General features: G+C 41.3%; 1 protein-coding gene across 3 annotated transcripts in view; it reads right to left on the bottom strand.

Moving 5' to 3' along the window:
- Positions 1–3,619: 3,619 nt before the first annotated feature.
- The window catches only part of CYP7B1 (cytochrome P450 family 7 subfamily B member 1), a 126,159-nt gene continuing 111,004 nt past the window's right edge, over positions 3,620–18,774 (bottom strand). For all 3 annotated transcript variants that reach the window (XM_082044270.1, XM_082044271.1, XM_082044272.1), the window contains 3 exons: positions 18,708–18,774; positions 12,498–12,676; positions 3,620–8,521 (listed from right to left, as the gene is read on the bottom strand). The exon at positions 18,708–18,774 is cut by the window's right edge and continues 140 nt beyond it. In XM_082044270.1, coding sequence (XP_081900396.1) covers positions 8,225–8,521; positions 12,498–12,676; positions 18,708–18,774 — 543 coding nt within the window. In that variant the 3' untranslated portion in view covers positions 3,620–8,224. The remainder of the gene's footprint in view (positions 8,522–12,497; positions 12,677–18,707) is intronic.

Below are 18,774 nucleotides of genomic sequence, written 5' to 3'. Positions count from 1 at the left end.
TAGTGGTCAAGTGAGTTTTCTTATTAAAACCCTTAATGAAAATGTGATTTAGGGTGGAAGGGGGGGAAAAAGTGCGACGCTTCCTCTAAACGTAATTAAATCGCGTAATATAAACATCAGAAACATAAATAAGTTTATTTTTAATTAAAAAGCAGCAGTCAAAGTAAGTTATCCATGTGCTCGGAAACTTTACAGCAATTAACACTCCTTTTTTGGGTGGTGGTGGCGGAGGGGGGGGATTGTTGGGGTTTAAAATAAATGAGCCAGGCCTCTACGACTCTTTCCAGCATCATTTCTAAGTTTGATTGCACCCGCCGCCGACAGGCCGGAGGGATTCTGAGGCTTTAATCAGATGTCGGAGCAGCTCCTTGTCGGAGCGGGACGAAACTTTGGGGAAGCAGCGCTGGGCTCCGTGCCGGCCCCGGCCCCGGCCGACCGCTTCGAGGGGTCGCTACCTTTCGGCGGGGCAAGACCCACGCCCGAGGGGCTCTGGCGCTAGCGGAGCCCGTCGGGGGCTTAATACCGGCTCCCGATGAAGCATTGCGCTTATTTTAGGCAGGCGCCGCAGGGGTTAAGCCGCTCCTGCCCGCTGCCCCGGGTGCCATCCCATCCCATCCCATCCCGGCCCGGCAGGAGCGAAGGCAGGAGCCGCTGCCGGGAGCGGGAAGCCGATGTGGCCGCCCCGGCCCCCAGCCTGGCTCGGGGACTCCTAGCAGCCGGTCACGCCGCAGAAGGGACATCTGCTAATTGAGCAAAGAGCTGCAGTCAGCCCCGTTTCCCCGTGGTCACTCATCAGCTCGGTGTCACCCAGCCTCTCCCTCCTCCGAAACGCTCCGGGGGGGATTTACTCTGGTTTGGCTGGTTCTTCAGCCTCGGGAAGAGTTAAATCCTTCCCCAAACCCCTACTTGCCCTTGTCCGCTCAACCTGATTCAGAGACGTGTAATAAAAGACGAAGCAAATTTATGGTCCGTTTGAAGCACTTTACTGCTGTATTTTTAAATTCATATATGCACATATAAGAACTATGATCTGTGAATAATTTGAAATGCTATAGGAAAACGATGCATTTTAGATCAAACATAACCGTTTTCTTACATAATTGTCTCGGATTAAAATAAAAAGGAAGATACATCGCGAACAGAGACAAAGCTGAAAATCTAATGACAGCCATAAACTGCTAGACAGTCATAAATTAACGTCTTCATCAACCACTGAAGGGATCAGTGCTTATCTAAATCAACAATTATTTCTTCTGAGAAGTTGCAGAACAGATTGCCCCTCTAATACTATTTTAAAATCCTCATAATTGAGGATTAGGGGCAAACAATCGCCTTTCCAGTGTAAACCGCCTCTGCACCAGCCAAAGCCCCCCGAACTCACCTACCACCCAGAAACGTTGCCTAGGAACCTCCTCGGGGGTCCTGTCCCCTTTCCCCATTCCACCATCCCCGCAAGCACGGGCTGCTTTTAGGAAGGACCGTCAGGAGTCTCTCCTCATCTCCCCCTTCCCATCCCTTTCCGACTGAATTTTTTAGGAAGCCGGGGGTGTTGGGAGCGCAGCGAGCTCCGGCCGGCGCCGGGAGCCCGGCAGGTGTGGGGAACCCCCGGGCCGGGGGCACCCCGAGGCGGCATCCCGGAGCGGAGCCATTCCGAAGCGGCGGCATTCCCCGGTGCTGGGCGAACAACTCCCTCATCAATCCCGAGCTCAATTAATGCCCATCCACTTTTCAGGTTCAAAGCTTATAAGCGACGCGGCTCTTCTCTCAGCTGTAGCTACCTGCGATGCCGATTTTGCAAGAGGCTGCTGTGAAGATTTCATTTTTAGAAGGCAACTGAAAAATACGTTGAGAATAAAACCGATTCACTGGCACACGAGATGGAAATTAGACAGGGAAAGACTTGCTGCCTGTAGGAGGTTAGCGACTAAACTATTTGGAAGAAAGAGGTAGTTGGAAAGATGAGCTGATAGGAATGAAGCCACTGTCAAAAGTCATCACAGGGTGTTTATTTACTGTCTTTTAGTCTCCCTGTAGCCAGAACCTAGACTTTATTCAACTTTGCTGCACTCGTAGATGCTCTTTGGAGAAAAAATAAATACACACAAGAACATCACTGCCAAAATCAGTTCAACAAAATCTTGCAAGATAGAATCCTGGAAGGCTCCTCGCAGAAAGAGCTGAAGCTTAAGCTTCTTTAGATTATTTATTTAGGTGTAAATAGTTGTAGAAGACAAGCACATCTCAGCTATTACAAATTATGTGTTTGGTCACACAATCTCAGTATCTGAGGTCCCAGGAAAGCCTGATGCATGGCACAGGGTACGTAGAAACAGCACTGGCTTACATGAGGATGAAGATCCCACTACAGTTTAATTCTTTGCTCTCAAATGAAAATGGATAATTTTCTACTTTTATATGCTTCTTTTCTATGCAGCAATAATTTCTTCATACTCATTACTATTTATAAACATAAACAATAACTTAAGGTTCACAATACTTCCACAAGTGTAGCTTTAAATGGTGTTTTTGTAACGAGATAATTTTTCTGACATGTTGTGGGTATTGGGACATGACTAGCCAGGGTACACAGGCTGGTTTAGGTAATGGGCAGGAAAATACTTTGCTATCTACAGTTTGACAGTTAAAATAGCACTATTCATTTGAATTAAGCATACGTCATGCATAAATTGATGTCTCGAATAAATTGAAAATACAGTGCAGTATAAGTAGCATCAAGAAAGCACTTGGTGTCAGAACAAATATTAAAGTACAGTGTTAGGAGGTCTTACTAACTTCCCCACAAAGCTATCTCTCATGGAAAGCTCACTCAGAAATGTGCCCTTCAAGAAATCCCAAACAAAGCCACTTTTTATTTCTAAACTTCAGTAACTTCTAATAGAATCTGGAGTTAAAACAATTGCACAGTTACAAATACATTTATTAACCCAGAAAAATGCTGCAAGTCTGTCTTCTCTACGATGTATCTTCGAGAACCCCCACAGACGTACCTGACAAGTATTTCTGCATGAAGGAGTGAAGAAACACTGATGTCTTTAGGGTGCAATCTTCACATTTAAAACCTACTTGTAGAACTCAGCGATAGCCAGAAAAGCCAAGCTGTGCTTGGCTGGTGCAGTGCTGTACATTGTAACATTTTTCATTCATTTCCCTTTTTAAAATGAATGATCTGAGAGGACAGAATATTTTACACCAGGTAGTACATCTTGTACTACGCCGATTTGTAAAAGGAAGAGCCTAGGAGCTGTATTTGAGAATCACCAATGGATTGCAGATCTTTATACTAATATTGAGTAATGTTCTAAGAATGTCAGAAGTACCACTTCTTTTTTTTTTTTTTCTTTACCTGATAAAAACTGGCTTAAGTTTAATGGGGGAGGGTAAAACAGACTTGACCATTTCCTAAATTCAAAGGAGTTACTCCATGCCAATGCTGAATTAAAGACTTTTTTTCCGTTACAGAAATACCTTTCAAGATCAAGTAAGAGAAAAATGCTGTATGCCGAATAAAAAAAAAAAAAAAAAATTAAAATTAAAGCAATAGCTGTGTTTCTGTAAGAAAAGTGTTAATGTAAGCTTGAAAAAATACCATGGACAGTCATTCAATATTAAAATAGATATATTCATTTTTATTGTGTCCTTAAAATACAAAATTCACTTGAGATGTTAGATTACTAAAATAATGAAGTTTCAATTTCCTCGCTCAGAAATTCACAATATGCCTTATCCAACCGACAAGCCTTAATGATGGATATTAACTATTAAAGTAGAACCTAACCGTTGTTCACCTATACACAAAATGTCAGTTTGCACAATTAAAAGCAATTCACAATCTCTTGAATGTCAGAAAGTTCAATAATGATGAAATAAAAGATCATTTCTAATTCCACAAGAGAAACTCACAACCAGTAATTATTCATAAAAATAGTGACATGCAACTGGCTTAAAAGCATAAACTAAAGAACAACGCTTATGTGGTTTTATATTAGCACATTAGGACATACTGGCAGAGATGTGAAAATCTGATTTGCAAACAGGTATACATAGACTAGCACAGTCTTTTAAGTAATGTAACAGTTTAAAAACTTTACAGTAGCTTATAGCAGTACTGAATGCCAGTATAGAAATGGAGAACACACAATCTGAAAATTAAAATAAGAATAATAATTAAAAAAAATCACATTTTAGCATTCACATTAGTTGATCAAATTCATTTTTCTTCTTGGGTGCTATAAAGGGCCATACTGACTTAGTAAACCTATTTTATATGAGAAAAAAGGTGGTGTTTTTTTTTTGTTTTTTTTTTTTTTTTTTTTAGTAGCAGAAGATATTATCAATATAGCCATAGGCAATGACAATGTACAGTCGGACGCTGGTACCGACCAGCCGAGTCACATCTCACAGCGATCAGTGAGAGCACCATGTCAGCAGGGAAGCAGCAGAGAAATTCCAGGGGCACCTGCGCACCCTTCCTGGCTGACCCTATGCCCGCTGGTGCAGCGGATGAGCCAAGCAGGGATGGTTGGGCTTGCTGGGTAGAAGCCCTGCTACAGTGGAGAGGAAGGACAAGGAAGCACAAAGGCTGGCTGCTTTCCTCTGCTCACCCCCACAACCCCACTGGCACCCCAACGCTTGTGAGCAGCACAGCCATTTCTGCTTAGATGATTTTGCCATCTTAGTGCCCCTGTGACAGACCGTCAGAGCTGGTTGCTCCTGGGTTCTGCGGCAGGTCATCAAAAACTGTCATGAAACACGCTCTCCTCGGCACAGCACGCTGTGGCCAGCTTGGCTCCAGCTGGGACCTCCAGGAATGGCCCACGTGCATCTGCTTGTGTTGCTATGGCTTTCCGACCAGGAACATGGACACCGTGGGCCTTTTCACTCCCTTCTCCATGGAGACCGAGTCACTCCTGGTCAGTTCAGCTGCTAACTCAATAAGTCACCTCCTCAGCTGCTGAGTACGTGGACCAGAAGGGCTTTACACTTCCTCTGTCCTGCTTTAGCACTTGTGACTTTACAGCAGGGTGAGGCTCATTTCCTCTGCAGCTGGGGTACGCTCAGGTGGTGATGCACTGCTCACCAGCAAAACTAACCTACCAGGAGCAGGAGTTACCAGGGACACAGTTCCAGGACAAGCTGGGCAGATGCTGCTTTAAGTTTGATTATTTTGGTCCCTGAGTGAAAAGAGCAACTAACTCTTATCCCAGCAAAACTCTGGCCTCTTGCAGGTGCAAAACGTACTCTCCAAACCCAATGCAAGGCCTCCAAGTGCCTTCATGGAGGTTTCCTGCAACTCCTGGGAGAAATTCTGACTTTTTTTTTTTTTTTTTCCCCCAGCGGAACATGCCCTGTAGATTTAATTGGCTATTTTGAATACAATCTAGCTCTTCTTTTAATTTCAAAATAGATACTATACAAACTGATTGGCAATTAATCTGGAATTACTAATGATTTGCATGTACTTTTGGCACAGATTTATTATGTCCTACCAAATTATGCAGCAGCCTGTGATACTCTAACTCAAAATCCTAAAAATAGAATAAGATTATTAAAAAAGTCTTGTGTTTAAAACAAATACCTACTGTTATTTTTGCAGTTGCTTCAGGTTTGTTTCAAAGTTGGATGCCAAAGAAAGACTTATCATAACTATGGCATGAGACATTTTACATCTTACATTTAAGCAATAATGGAATACAGTCAACAGTGTAATGATATCAACTTTTCCTCTCTCAATAAACCAGGCTCTAATGTCCAAACTGGATTGTGAGCTATGGCTGAGTAGAGAATAGCTCCTACAGAGTAACAACAGCAGTAAGTAACTTGAGTACAAGAATCTCTCCATAAAAACAAATTTTATTCTGTGGCACAAAGCAATAATCTGCTTTTGGTGTTGATTAAATGTTGAAGCAAAGTTAAGGCTTTTAATCAACTGCAAATCCCATTTAATGTAAGCATACTCCAGCACTGAGGACGTTATTGATACTATATATGAAAAGAAAATGTTTATCCAATATCTCTCACAAAACCACAATTTTCTCCTCAGAGGACCTTGAATGTGGCTATGCCAATCTCTGAAAGCCTTTCTACTGATGCTGATGCTTATTTAGGGTATTTGTTTAAGTGAATAACTAAACAGGCTTCTACACAAATAACAATAAATAATTCTAATCCTTAGTATGTACGTAGAAGTTTCCATTCATAGGCCATCGAGTGCTTTAGAGATGGGTAAAATTTATGACTTTAAAAGACATACGAAATTAAAGAACAGCAAATTTCAGCTCAATATTCTCAAAATGAGCTAGTGGCTCTGATGGTCCACTGGGAAAAGACAAGTGAAGTCAAGCTGAAGTCTTCAGAGCTCTGTGCCTTTTGCACAAAGTAGAATTCTGGGTGCTTGTTTTGAGCATCCTGCCTCTGACAGTGCCAAAGCAGGACACCACAAAACCATAGCAAACAATGAAATATTGGGGGAAAAAAAGATATTTTTAATGAACTGCAACTCCAGATGAGCCAGCAATTCATTCAGCACCTGTAAGGCAAATCTGAACTCAAGTTCAGACAGCGGTAACACCTCCTTGGTTGGTTAGTTATGTGAAGAAATGGAAACCCTGGCACAGAATAGATCAAGGGTTGGCTGCCCAAACTAACCTTTTCTTGCAGTGATTATTCATCTTTCTTCTAGTCTAACTTCAATAAATGATGACAGGACACTTGGGAGTATGAGGGGAAGCCTTTTCCAGGTACAACATCATTATTCATCTGCTGGCAGTGGAGGCAGAACTTATGCTGGCACATCCCAAAGAGAGAATTTTTTGGGAGCACAAGGCAAGGCCCACAGACATGGCTACTCTCCCATCACAATTATCCTCTTGGCAAATTGAGACTGGACAGCCATGAGAATCCTCATCAGTCTCTGATGGTTGGGAACAGAGACAGGGTCTAAAAATCTCAGATCTTGTGTGCTAGGAAACTTATTTTTGAAACAAGAGCTGGTCACCCAGTGCAGCAGGTTGGGCAGCCAGTACACAGATAACTCCTGCAGCTGCCCAGGGTTGTCACTTGCTCAGATTTTGGCCCCCAGGAAGAGCTTATTTTCCAATGTATGGATGGACACATCTGTTTCCAAACAGAAGCCACACTACTCTGCCTATGCATAACTTAGGCACAGAAAAACACTGTTAAAAAGTAGTTTCAGAGACCACACTTGCCATTGAAGCTCTCTTCTTCTTCTTCTGCCTTTTTGGAGAAATGAACAAACACAAGAAATGATCAAAATAAAACACAAGGATGTGGTATAGCAAAACAGTGAGACAAACAGTAGGTAATTTTTGAGATGGTAGAATCATTTCAAACAGTCTCATATATTTTCTCCCTGAAGAATACACTTTTTTTGGGTCAAAAGCCAAAATAGATAAGTGAGGCTTGATCCAGAGCTCATTAAAATCAACAGAGCCTCCCTTCTGACTTTAAATGACTGCAGGAAAAAACTACAGATTTTAACTTCTTTGCAATGTGCAAAAAAAAAAAAAAAAGAAGAAGAAAAGCAAAGCATTCACCCTCAGTACCTCAGTACATAAAAGTGAAGTCAGAAATGTGTTGCCATCAAGACATTCTTGCAACTCACCCCCCAACACCCCACACAGCTTCCATCACATCTCCCAAATAAGGGCTAAGACTCTCAAGACCACAAAGGGAACAGAGTAAATAAAAAGTTAGAATAATGAGCCCTGAAGATTCTTTTGTCCTCTAGAATTAAGTTCTCCTTTTCTCGCTATTATGCTTCTATGAGCAGATACAGAAATTACATCAGATGGTGGGTGTATGGGACCTCCCAATCCAACAAGGGGGAACCCCTGTGACAGAGAACTCCTGAGCATGTTTCCCATTTAAATGGCCTGGATTCAGCTTGATGTCATCTTCCCTGTAAATCCTATTTGACTCATGGCCAAGAGTATGGGGGTTCATCTTGCAGGGATGTTGGGCTATTCACTTGGCTAAACTCGTCATCTCATCTCATTACTCAAAAGGCAGGCAGGACAAATTGGGGTTGCATGTCCTCACATCTGACATCTACCTCCAGCCCAAGGGCTTTTCTCCTTAGAAACAAACAGAAAAGTAGAAAAGGAAAAACCAAACATTTTGAAAAATACAAAGCTGAGGAAACAGAGCAAACACAGAGATTAGTAGAAGGCATATAGGCAGCTGCTCACTTTCTTAAGGACCTTAGCTTGTAACGAAAGGCAATATCAGCGTCTGGCAGGAGGATACCAAGGCCCATACGACTGTTATCAAGTCTGACAGCTTTGTTTTCCACTAGTTCTACATCGAAATGAGCCAATAGTATGAAGAGAAACATCTTCATCTCATTCATTGCGAGGAACCTCCCTGGACACATGCTGATTCCAGAGCCGAAGGGCATTAGGAAATACTTCAGTTTTCTTCCTGCCTTGTAGAACGTGGTTTTCTTCTTGCCATTCTCTATGTATCGATCAAACTTATACTCCTGAAAATAAAAGAGAAAGAGAGAGAGACCGTGATATCTAACAAGGCAGCTACATGAGTTGCTTTGTTTGCGCAACAGTGACGCTTCTGAAACCCAGAAAATAAGATAAAGAGGAAGACAAGGAGCTGACAGCTTCTCCTTTTTAGTTGGTTCCCTCAAGTTTCATTAGCTCACATTATCTTCCCTGCAAAGAACGCTCCTTAAATCCACTTAGTTAGCTTAGCCCTTTTACATCAAGCTCCTTCAACTTCCATGTCTCATCCACTGAGTGTCTGGTCTGTATTGATTGTAATTAGATTTTGACTGCTTTGTAGCAGGGACAATGAACCTTAGTGGAAGGACAATTTTCTTGTAAAGCATCATATGCGCTCAGTCTGGTACATACATCATGAATAAGGATAATCTGCCAAATTCCGCAAATGCCTATGAATAAATTAATGCATCACACCGATCTTGTTCTTGCGATCTAGAGCAAAATTTATCCTTCTTTTGCACCCAGTGGTGCAGATTATTCGAAAACCAGACCTGATGCTTTGCGGTAAATTTTCTCTTCAGTTGGAGATGGTTGCTGTTTTATTTGCCACATCTGACCTTCAAAGGGTTTGCTCTGGAAACTGTTAAGCAGGATGACCGTCAGTGATAGACCACTATAAAGAGGGGGCTTTCAAGTAAGGCTTGAGGTTGCGCTTGTAACCTTCATTCCATAAATTGAACATCTTTCTGACTATTTTCCAGTAGCAGGATCCCTGTTTAGAGATAATTCATGTTTTTGAATGAAGGAGATCTGGCATCCTCACTCAGTCAACGGCAAATTAACCACGTACAAAATCCTCTTGCATGCTTTGAATAAAAATGACAGACACTTCTTGCTTATGGTCACTCATTAGCATTTGTCCTGCTTTGCATACATCTGCTATAGCAGCAGCCATTTGGAGCTGCCTGGGAACAAGTCAGTCAGACAGAAACCAACCTCAACTGATTAAAAAAACCCACACTGCAATGAAAAATACACTGATACTGATCTACCCATAAGATTAAAGGCTCTGAAAACCATGCACTGCAAGTCCTGCTGTCAAGAAAAAACAGTGAGGGGAGGTGGTCTGTGAGAAAAAGAACAAGCACAAGGTGCACCAGAGGGGCTGTAATTTTGGATGTTGAAGAACAGGAGCTTGTTTCCCCAAATGACAGAGGCCTGTATTTTCCACAAAGTTAAAAGTGATCATATATGTGTTTCCACTGAGAAATAATTCTTTTCAGTCTCTTTGAACATCCCAGCCAAAACAAAGCATGCCATTATTTTTTTTTCCTGGTAAGCTATTGCTTCGTTTGAAGAAACACAGTAACAAATGAAAGCCCAGAATACCATTTCTTCCTTAAAACATATTTACTTCCTGAAATGTAAATCCTGCTGGTCTAAAAAAGCTCTGCTAAATATGAACTGCAATTGCTTAAAAAAAATACAAGCCAGTCCAGAGCTCTTCACTTTGTTGGAATGTTTCCACTAGGTGCACTCCTGGCATCTGGAGCAATTAAGAACTGTGGTATCGAACACATATAGACATACTGGGCCAAACCTTATGCTTTCTTTGTCATTTTAAGAGACGTCTGAGAGTTGTAATTGCTTTTAACAAAAAATAAATTGCTGTCTAAGGAACTGGAAAAGCAGAAAACAAGTGTGAGGCAGGAATGGAGCCAATGACAGTGACATCAAACTCGTGCTTAGGTTGTTGAAGACCCTAGGATTGGATAGCACTTATTTAAAAGCTAGTTCTGTGGCTAAATAAAGAGTAATTTTTGATGATAAAGGAACTTTCAGCCATGCATGAGGCCTCTTTGGAAGAGACAGGGTGGATGATGGTGAGGAAAAGGTGAAAAAAAACACGGAGGAAGAGTAGGAGATGAAGTTCTGTGTGGATGGCCTGCTAAGGGCATTATGAAAACCGAACAATCTCCTGTGGTTGATATAAGTGTCTGTCTCTCACATTTCATATTTACCTTTGTTTGGAAAGCCACCATGTAAGGTTTCCCGATATTTCACTCTATGGGATTTACAAAGTTAATTTATAGACCTCTATAATTTAGCTAAGTTAGGATTCAGGGGTTCATTTACCCACTTCACTAAAAAAAACAAAAAAAGACTCATTTATTTAGGCTTTGATAAGTGGAGAAAGAGGTCAACAATACATGCTTACACTTAGACAAAGCAGAAGATAGCCTGTACTTAAATTTATGTATCGAGGAGAAAAGCCTTGCTACAAAATTATCTCATCAAGCTGCCTGTTTTCCCAGGAAAGTTTTCCCTAAATACATGACAAGCTCAAGACTGCACCTTTCAAAAAATTCATTCTCCATCTCTATCTGATCCTCAGTAGTTATTGTTGAAAGCACACTGCATATTTTAAGAACCAAACAGAACAGTGATTTCCCCACTTTTCGAGAGGGCCCGTGTGCTGAAATCAATGTACTGCAATGTGTGGATTGCTCATTCACTATCGAAAAGATAAAATATATGAACTAAAGCTGTACTGTGAAAGCTGAGCAGAGCTGATACTAAACAGATATATTCAAGCAACGGAAATATGGTAATATATTCCGGCAATTATTGGATAAGGGAGGGGATCAGTTTCCACGCTGATGCTTTTTGTCTAGGACCTAAACAAACAGATGGACTTTTGACAAATCAATAATGTTCTCCAAAATAAAGTGTTAAGAATAAAATGAGAAAAAGTCTATTTGTCAGTTGTTACTTTTTAAGGATAGAAATATTAATCAACTATTTGCCAATATATGGATTATTTTTTAAAACCCTTTGTTTTTGGTGTGGACAGCCAGCAGGGCCCTCCTGGATGTCACTTCCATTTTCATGTCTCCAGTGATTACCCCTGTGACCGTACTTTACTCTGCTAACTCTGACTCGCACCACATCTCCTCTCACAGACTCTGGTGGAGTTTCTGCACAACGAGACACTGTCCTGAACCAACAAGAAACCTGAATCTCATCTTTCCTCTGCAACCTCATATCCTTAAATTCCCAAATGGGACAGCCTCAGGGAGCAATGCCTCTAACATGGATGTTCTATGAACATACAAAAACATTCCAGTTCCCTTCTTTGGCTCAAATACCAAATTGGCATGTCTGGGAGATAGCTGCTTGCTTAGGAAAAAGGGAAGGAGGAATGGATTGGCTATGAACTCTTGCTTCCCAGGCAGAGGTGGCATTTAGTGGCCTCAGTGTCCACCCCTGTGCTTCCTCCGTGGCACCCCAGGCTGGGGACAGCAATCTGGGGGAGCAACCTCGTGCAGATGAAGACTATTCAATTTGCATGCAGGTGGTGAACTTCTGAAGCTGTATTAAGGCTGAGGCAGGGTGGATTAATTTCTAGTCTTTGATATTCATTAACTTGAGCGTCAGAGAAAAATATAAGGAGATGACACAATTACCCTCCGAGCTTCGCTGCAGAGCAACAGCTTTACAGTCTCAAGTTCACAACGCTCTACTAATTGATCAAGAAGAGGCGAATCCCTATGAAGGGAGGTGAAAAAGCATAAGGCTCAAGTAAGACACTGCTATAATATTATAGGGCTTCAGAGAGTCAATGATGCTTCGGGGGGCACTTAGCTAAATGGCCCACATTATTTGCTATTTAAACCACCTTCTATTATCCAGCCCTCCTTGGGTATCAAATGATCCACTACCAAACAAACCCCACATTTAGCCTAAAGTTTATGGTAGTCAATGCGCAATTGTCAATTCCTTTGAAAGCAGTCGCAGTCAGTCTCATCACCATATTTCTCTCTTCAGGCCATGAATCCTTTGACCTGTAGGGCCCTAGAAAATACATCTGAAAGTAGGAAGATTTGTTCCACAAGAAGGAAGAGCAGTGGAAAAAAAAACAAATGCAACCCACAGATCACAAAAGGTTTGGCTGCTGCGACGTGCCTGGAGTAGGAAGAGTAGCACCAGCTGAGTGTTTACCTTAGGATCTTCATAGACCTCAGGGTCCATGTGCAAAATCTGCGGGTAAAGGGCTATCCAGTCTCCTTTCCTCAAACAGACTTCTTGATTCCCTTCAAGCTTGAGAGCAAAATCCTCCTGGCTGATGCGAATGTTCATGGAGGACGAGCACATTCGTAAACTCTCGTTTAAAGCACTCTCTGCGATTAAACAAAAGCGGAGGGGGGGAAGCATCAGAAATATGGGAGATGACTGGAAATTATACATGGTTGCAGATGCTGCATCTCGACAGGCTTAGTAGGGCAGGCTAAAGGAAAAAAAAAAAAAAACCACAAACCACAAACCAAACCAAACATAAAGCAGAGACCAGGAGGAGGCAATAAACAACCCCGCGGGGCAGGGGGGAAGTCGCGACGCTGAACCTCTCGATGTGATTCTCATTGATGGTGTTGAGAAATCCTGTCGGTTGTAGGCAGCATCGAGTTTTGGGTGGAAAGTCATTATTCAGGCATCATGTTGGAAACAACGCAATCGAAAGACACAAACACTTTATACATTTACATATATTTTGGATGTTGCAAGCAAATACCAGCAAAAGCATTCATGGAGGTACTTAGCTTGCCTTTCAAAAGCTGTTGCATGTAATGGCAGGACTATATGTTAGAAAAAAAAAATTTGCTTGTTATTCCATAGTCATTCTGAGGATTTTAAAATGTATTAATTTTCTTTCCAATGTGCTACGCTGTCAAATGGTAGTGTCTATTATGGTCAGAGTGAACAAAAGCAAGTCATTATTTTCCTGGTAATTTTAAGAGAGAAAGACACTTTTAATTGGCTAAGAGAAAACAAAACATAGGTCTTCAAGGCTTAAGGAAGGCAAGATTTCTGTCTCCACCATCACATCCTGGAAGGCTCCAGAAGCTGAATGTCCTTACTTTCCCAGTGGCCTTCACCTTTTGCTCCTAGCACGACAGATTTTATGGCTAATTTCCGGCAATTTATCCTGGCAGTTTGAGGAGGAATTCCTTTGGGAATAATATGCATAATTTGCATAAATCATTCTGATAGCATGTATATCAGCATGTAGCTCCTGTCTAGGTCTGCATCTCTCACTTAGTAATCAAAACTGACTATTTTTCCACCAGCGTGTATGGGCGCTGTTATATGTGACTTGATTCCTTCTAATCATCAGTGTGAAAAATAGCCTAAAATAGGGTTTCATTTGCACATAATAATCCATTTGTGTCTGCGTTTATGTTCTGTGATATCAGATAAGCTTTCTTTAAGTGCTCGCCAAGGCACTGTAACTGCTGCACCCAAAAGGTTAGTTTATTAGAGAGAGTAGCTACCCAGCGTAGATGCCACCGAAAAAAAATAATAACAAACGTTCTTTCACTAAAAATTAAATCTGGTGCAGCATGCATAGCAAATAAAGTGGCCCTGGATGCTTTCTTGCAGGAGGTTTTTCCTTAAGCATGCATTTGTCTAAAGAAATGAGGCTGCGGTCAGCTTTGTGTGGCCAGCGCTGTGATTCAATGTGACGTACAGTGAGTCTGTGCATATTCTTTTGGACTGCCTTCGTTACTATAATCAGGCAGAGTCAAATCGGCTTGTTGGTGACGAAGCCAGAAAAGAACCCTGGTTCCAGAAGATGGCCTCTACTGCGGATAGCCACAAGGCACCTGACACGATAGATTTCAACTGGCAGCGCTCTGGCAACAAAACTTTACGCGGTACAAAGAAAGGGTCCAGCCTCCACTCCCAGACTGTCTTTGACCTGCGGAAAATGAAGCCGGTGACTCCGCACTGGTCCACCATTTGGAAATGGTAGCAACGTACATAGCAACACCAGAAAACAAGTGAGGAAGGGGGAAGGAGGGGAAAAAAAGAAAAAAATTATTAAAGCGCTGCTGAGAAATAGCAGGTTTATGTTTAAACGCCCAAGCGATGCGGTCACATCCTATTGGCGGACATTGTCCCAGAAAGCGTGGCAGTCCCTGCCCGCTGCCGGATCCTGAATGACAATTGGGCAGCATCTCTTATGCAGAAGTTAATCACAATAATGGAGCACAAAGTGTGGCTTAGCGGTCAGATCGTAAATGACAAATCTGTTTTACCTTCCAGTACCAGTTATGTGTGGAAGGCGAGCTTGGCTCTCGCTCTGAGCGATCATGCCGATAATCATTAGATGACAAAAGTAATGAGTCACATTATGATCAACAAAGGAGAATGGAGCTTATACGGCTTCGCAGGCTCACATTAAAAAAATAGACAGTCAGCTTTCCACAAATGCCGAAGCTATACATTGAGAGGAATGACAACTGCACAATAAAACTGCAGCCTTTACTTGCAGTTGTCATAGTTCAGCAGACACCAGCCATCGCTGCTGACAGACCAGCTGGGTAGCTTGGGAGGCCTTCCATTCTGCACCGTGAGGTACAGTAAATTATCCAGCATGGTAGAGCAACATCTGTTTCTGTGCTTGTGCCGAACAAACAAGGCAATTTAAAGCATACCAAGGGATAACCAAGCAGCAAATGAACATGACCCTCATTTTTTCCCCCCCTTCTTACACACATGAGATGCTAAACTTCACTGCGCGAGTGCTACATAAAGAAGCCAGGCTGTTGTTTGATAAGGTGTTGTCAGAGAGATTTTACATATTTTCTAGAGGGAGAGAGAGGGGGAAAAAAAAGAGATATCTCTCATAGTATTGTTATTCTTAGAAACCTCCCACTTCTCTCTTCATTTCTCTTATACTAAAGCTAGCACTTAGCTTCCAATTCATTCTAGATTTTTTTTTAAAATTGTTTCAATATACTTATAAATATTCAGTCCTTAAACCCTAATTTGCTATACTTAGTTCACATGCCTTCAAGCATTTGTCTTCCAATTTCCACTGAATAAATGCGTACTAATGAGAAATAGAGCAAGCTGCTGAGGCAAAGCTGGGTGACTTGAGCCTGGCCTGCCACCAGCTCGTGATAGGCAGGCAAATTGAGTTAAAATGAAAAGTCTTGTCAGCTGAAATACAACATGGTAGCCAAACAGCAAGCTGTCAATCATCCAGCCAAAACAAGGGACTGCAGGTAATAAAAGGTCATTGCGAATCATAAGTGCATTTGGCTTTCATAGGCAAGTTAATTTTAATTAAACATGATCTCTATCTGTAAATGTTTTATAAAACTTATTGTGCATAATGGATTGTTAATTTTACACTAACACATAGCAGGTAATAGGGTACTATAATTATTAGAGTGTATTGTAGGAAAATAGCTATCAAGTATGCAAATATTTTGGGGGGGGGGGCATTTACCCACAGGCATCACGGTGTGCCAACACAAACGATGATCTGAAACAAATACATTTGCATCTTACTAAGACCTAAATGGTACTGCCCAGCCCATTCCAGGAAATATACCCATTTCTCTCAATACAACCAACATTTTTAATGCTTAGCATTTGCGATACAACCACACACTCCGTATTAGGTTTTTTTTGGTTCCTACCCTTTCCTGTGTACAAATCATTTCCAAGCTGTGCTCTTTTCGCAGGAAATATCTGGGATTCAGCAATGACCTGGGGCAAGAATACTTCACCATATAAATGAATGGACTAATATTAAACAAACGAACTGACTAAACATGCCTAGCATTAAATATGCACTAAGTATATCTCTGCTTTACCCTTTGCATTTCCATTATAACCATAAAAACTGACAGACCATTCTCATGTGTCGTTTACCATATTAGAGCTCCGTTGTGAGCCATAATGACTAATAATGTATGTTATTCTGCGCATGCAAATACACGCATTTGAGTTTCGGGAAGAGTCTTGCGTAGACAAAACAAAGTGTGCTGCCCCAGAAATGCCATAGGAAAAAAATAATCAGAGCCAAAATTTGCTAGTATTGCTGAAGGTTGATTTTTTTTTTTTTCTTGTTAATAAAAAAATCACATACCTGTTTTTTGAATTTAGAAGTAAATCAGGCCATGTTGTTCCCTAAACCCAAAGAATCTGACCATAACAACAACGTTGCTTCCTGAGAAAGACTTTTTAGCAATTCTTGCCTGTTCTCCATAGCATGAGGAATCCAAAAAAAGGCTCTTGTTATAGTAGGCCAAAAAGAGGACGGAGAATCAGAGCGCTTAAAACAGGAGAATGAGATGACAAGGTGATGAACGTACAAGAATCCCACCTGGTCTGCCTTACTCGAGAGCAGGGACACAAATCCCAGTTTTCTGTGCCCTGGGTTGGCACAGAGGGAGAGAGGGAAGAGGAGAAGCTCAGTCTTGGAGGTTGGGGTTGGGGAGCTGCAAGGGCAAGGGCAGTGCTGGCCCCCAGCCTTCCTGCGATGTGGGGATTTTTGGTGGGCAAGCAATGCAAATTGGGACCTCTGTCCCTCCTACACATTTACATCCCTTTCCACTGAAGCATGAATTTAATTCTCTTATGGTACAGATTTTTTTTCTATATTATTATTTTATGGGAAAGTATCCAGCCCTTTATGACTTAAGTGCCACAAGAATTGAAATCTAGCTTCTGTTCATACCACATTACATTTAACACGATTATAAAATTTAACAAAAGTGTTACAAGAATACTACAAAGTAGGATGTGGCACTTTCCTCTCAACACATAAATCAAATGTTATCAAGGTACTTCAAGATTTCAAGGAGCAGCAGAGGAATGACACAGTTAATATTTTAAACTGTTCATACCATTTTGCACCAGATGGTTTCAGTGAAGTACATGCTTTTATTTTCCTTATTCCTACACTTCCGGGGTGCCTTTTTTGTGTTGTTTCTTGTTTTCTTTGCCATTCCCATCTCAGTCTCTAAATAGAAAACATGTTCTCTCTTGATCTTCTTGATGCTTGGTAACTTTCCTTTTCTCTTATTTTTTGATGGATGTTAACTCTGATGTGAAGTAGTTTTACTTGTGTTCCTTAAAAGTACATTAAAACCTTAGAATGTCATGTTATTCTTCAGAAGTGTCCTTGTCATCCAATACGTCCCCTACTTCAAAAGCATTCTGCATCAGTTAGAGAGAAATCTGCACCAAAACAGCCCTGACTCCAGATGAAACCAACTTACTAGACTCATGCTATAGAAGATTAACATTAACGGTCTAGCAAAAAGTAACTGGATCAAACTCAATTTTGCAATTAAAAGTTTGAACACAGGGTCTTGATAAAGGCCAAACTGGATGGTCCTGGAGAATAGTAGCTATTGCTTAGACCCAAACCAGGCACAGAGACTGCACTGCTCCACCACCCTCTCCTGATACAGCTTCAAGAGTGGAACATCAGTTCAGGTCATGAGCTACCAGAAAATATAGACAAGAGCTACCAAAAAATATAGACAAGAGCTACCAAAACATATAGATGTGAGCTCAGTTTTAACAGGGGACTGTTTCTGAAATTTAAAAAGAGAGGAATATTACATATTTAAGCTTTTATTCAGCTGTTATCTACCCTACTGATGCTACTTATGGAGACTTTCAGATCCTTAAAGATTAGGCTCCCACCTGCTACACCCTTTCTCCTCCCTTGGGCTAATTTTAACATTTATCTTGTCAATGCCTGGTGCTCTGAAGGCCTATCCAGCTCCTGGATCAATGGCCACTGGCAATGGCCACTCTGAACCCCTGATCCAGATCTGTATCTCCCTTAAAGCTCCCTATTTTGAATCAAGGCGCTTTTTTCAATACTGAAAACACCATTTCTACTCCGCAAAGCTTTACTTTCTTAAATTTCATTTGGAAGCATCACTCAACCGAAACCTGCTTTTGAAGTCTCTTTGTTTTGTTAAAGAAAGAAAGTGCTTGTGAAAAAAATTACATTTGCAGTTTAAATACATTATCCCACTTTAATTTCAGAAAAGGGTCTTTCTTGGCAGTACCATACATAAGTATTTGAAATGCATTAACACTTCGGCAGATGCTCAGAATCAAACAACTTAATAGGCATCAACTTTTTTTTCAAATAATTGCAAAGCTTCGATTTAGCCTTTTGCATACCTTGCATAGTTAATTACCTAGGCTTTAATGTTTACATGCAATGAGAGTATCTACAGCTATAAACTACATAATTTATAATTGATGTAAATGGGTGTTATTATGTCAATTAGGCAGCTGTGTCCTCCACCTTCTCAGTAAACAGAAATGAGTGATAAACCGAATTTGCCGGGAGAGCCCCTCTTTTCTTCCTAACAGATAAAAATAAATTACCTAGGTAGACCAGGTTGTCCAATTGTTCTCTGGTGAGGTGGATGTTATACATGGGCCCTCTCTTCTG

Source organism: Streptopelia decaocto (assembly GCF_964273445.1).
Source record: "Streptopelia decaocto genome assembly, chromosome: 2".
NCBI lineage: Eukaryota > Metazoa > Chordata > Aves > Columbiformes > Columbidae > Streptopelia > Streptopelia decaocto.
This window is presented reverse-complemented; position numbering and strand designations above follow the sequence as displayed.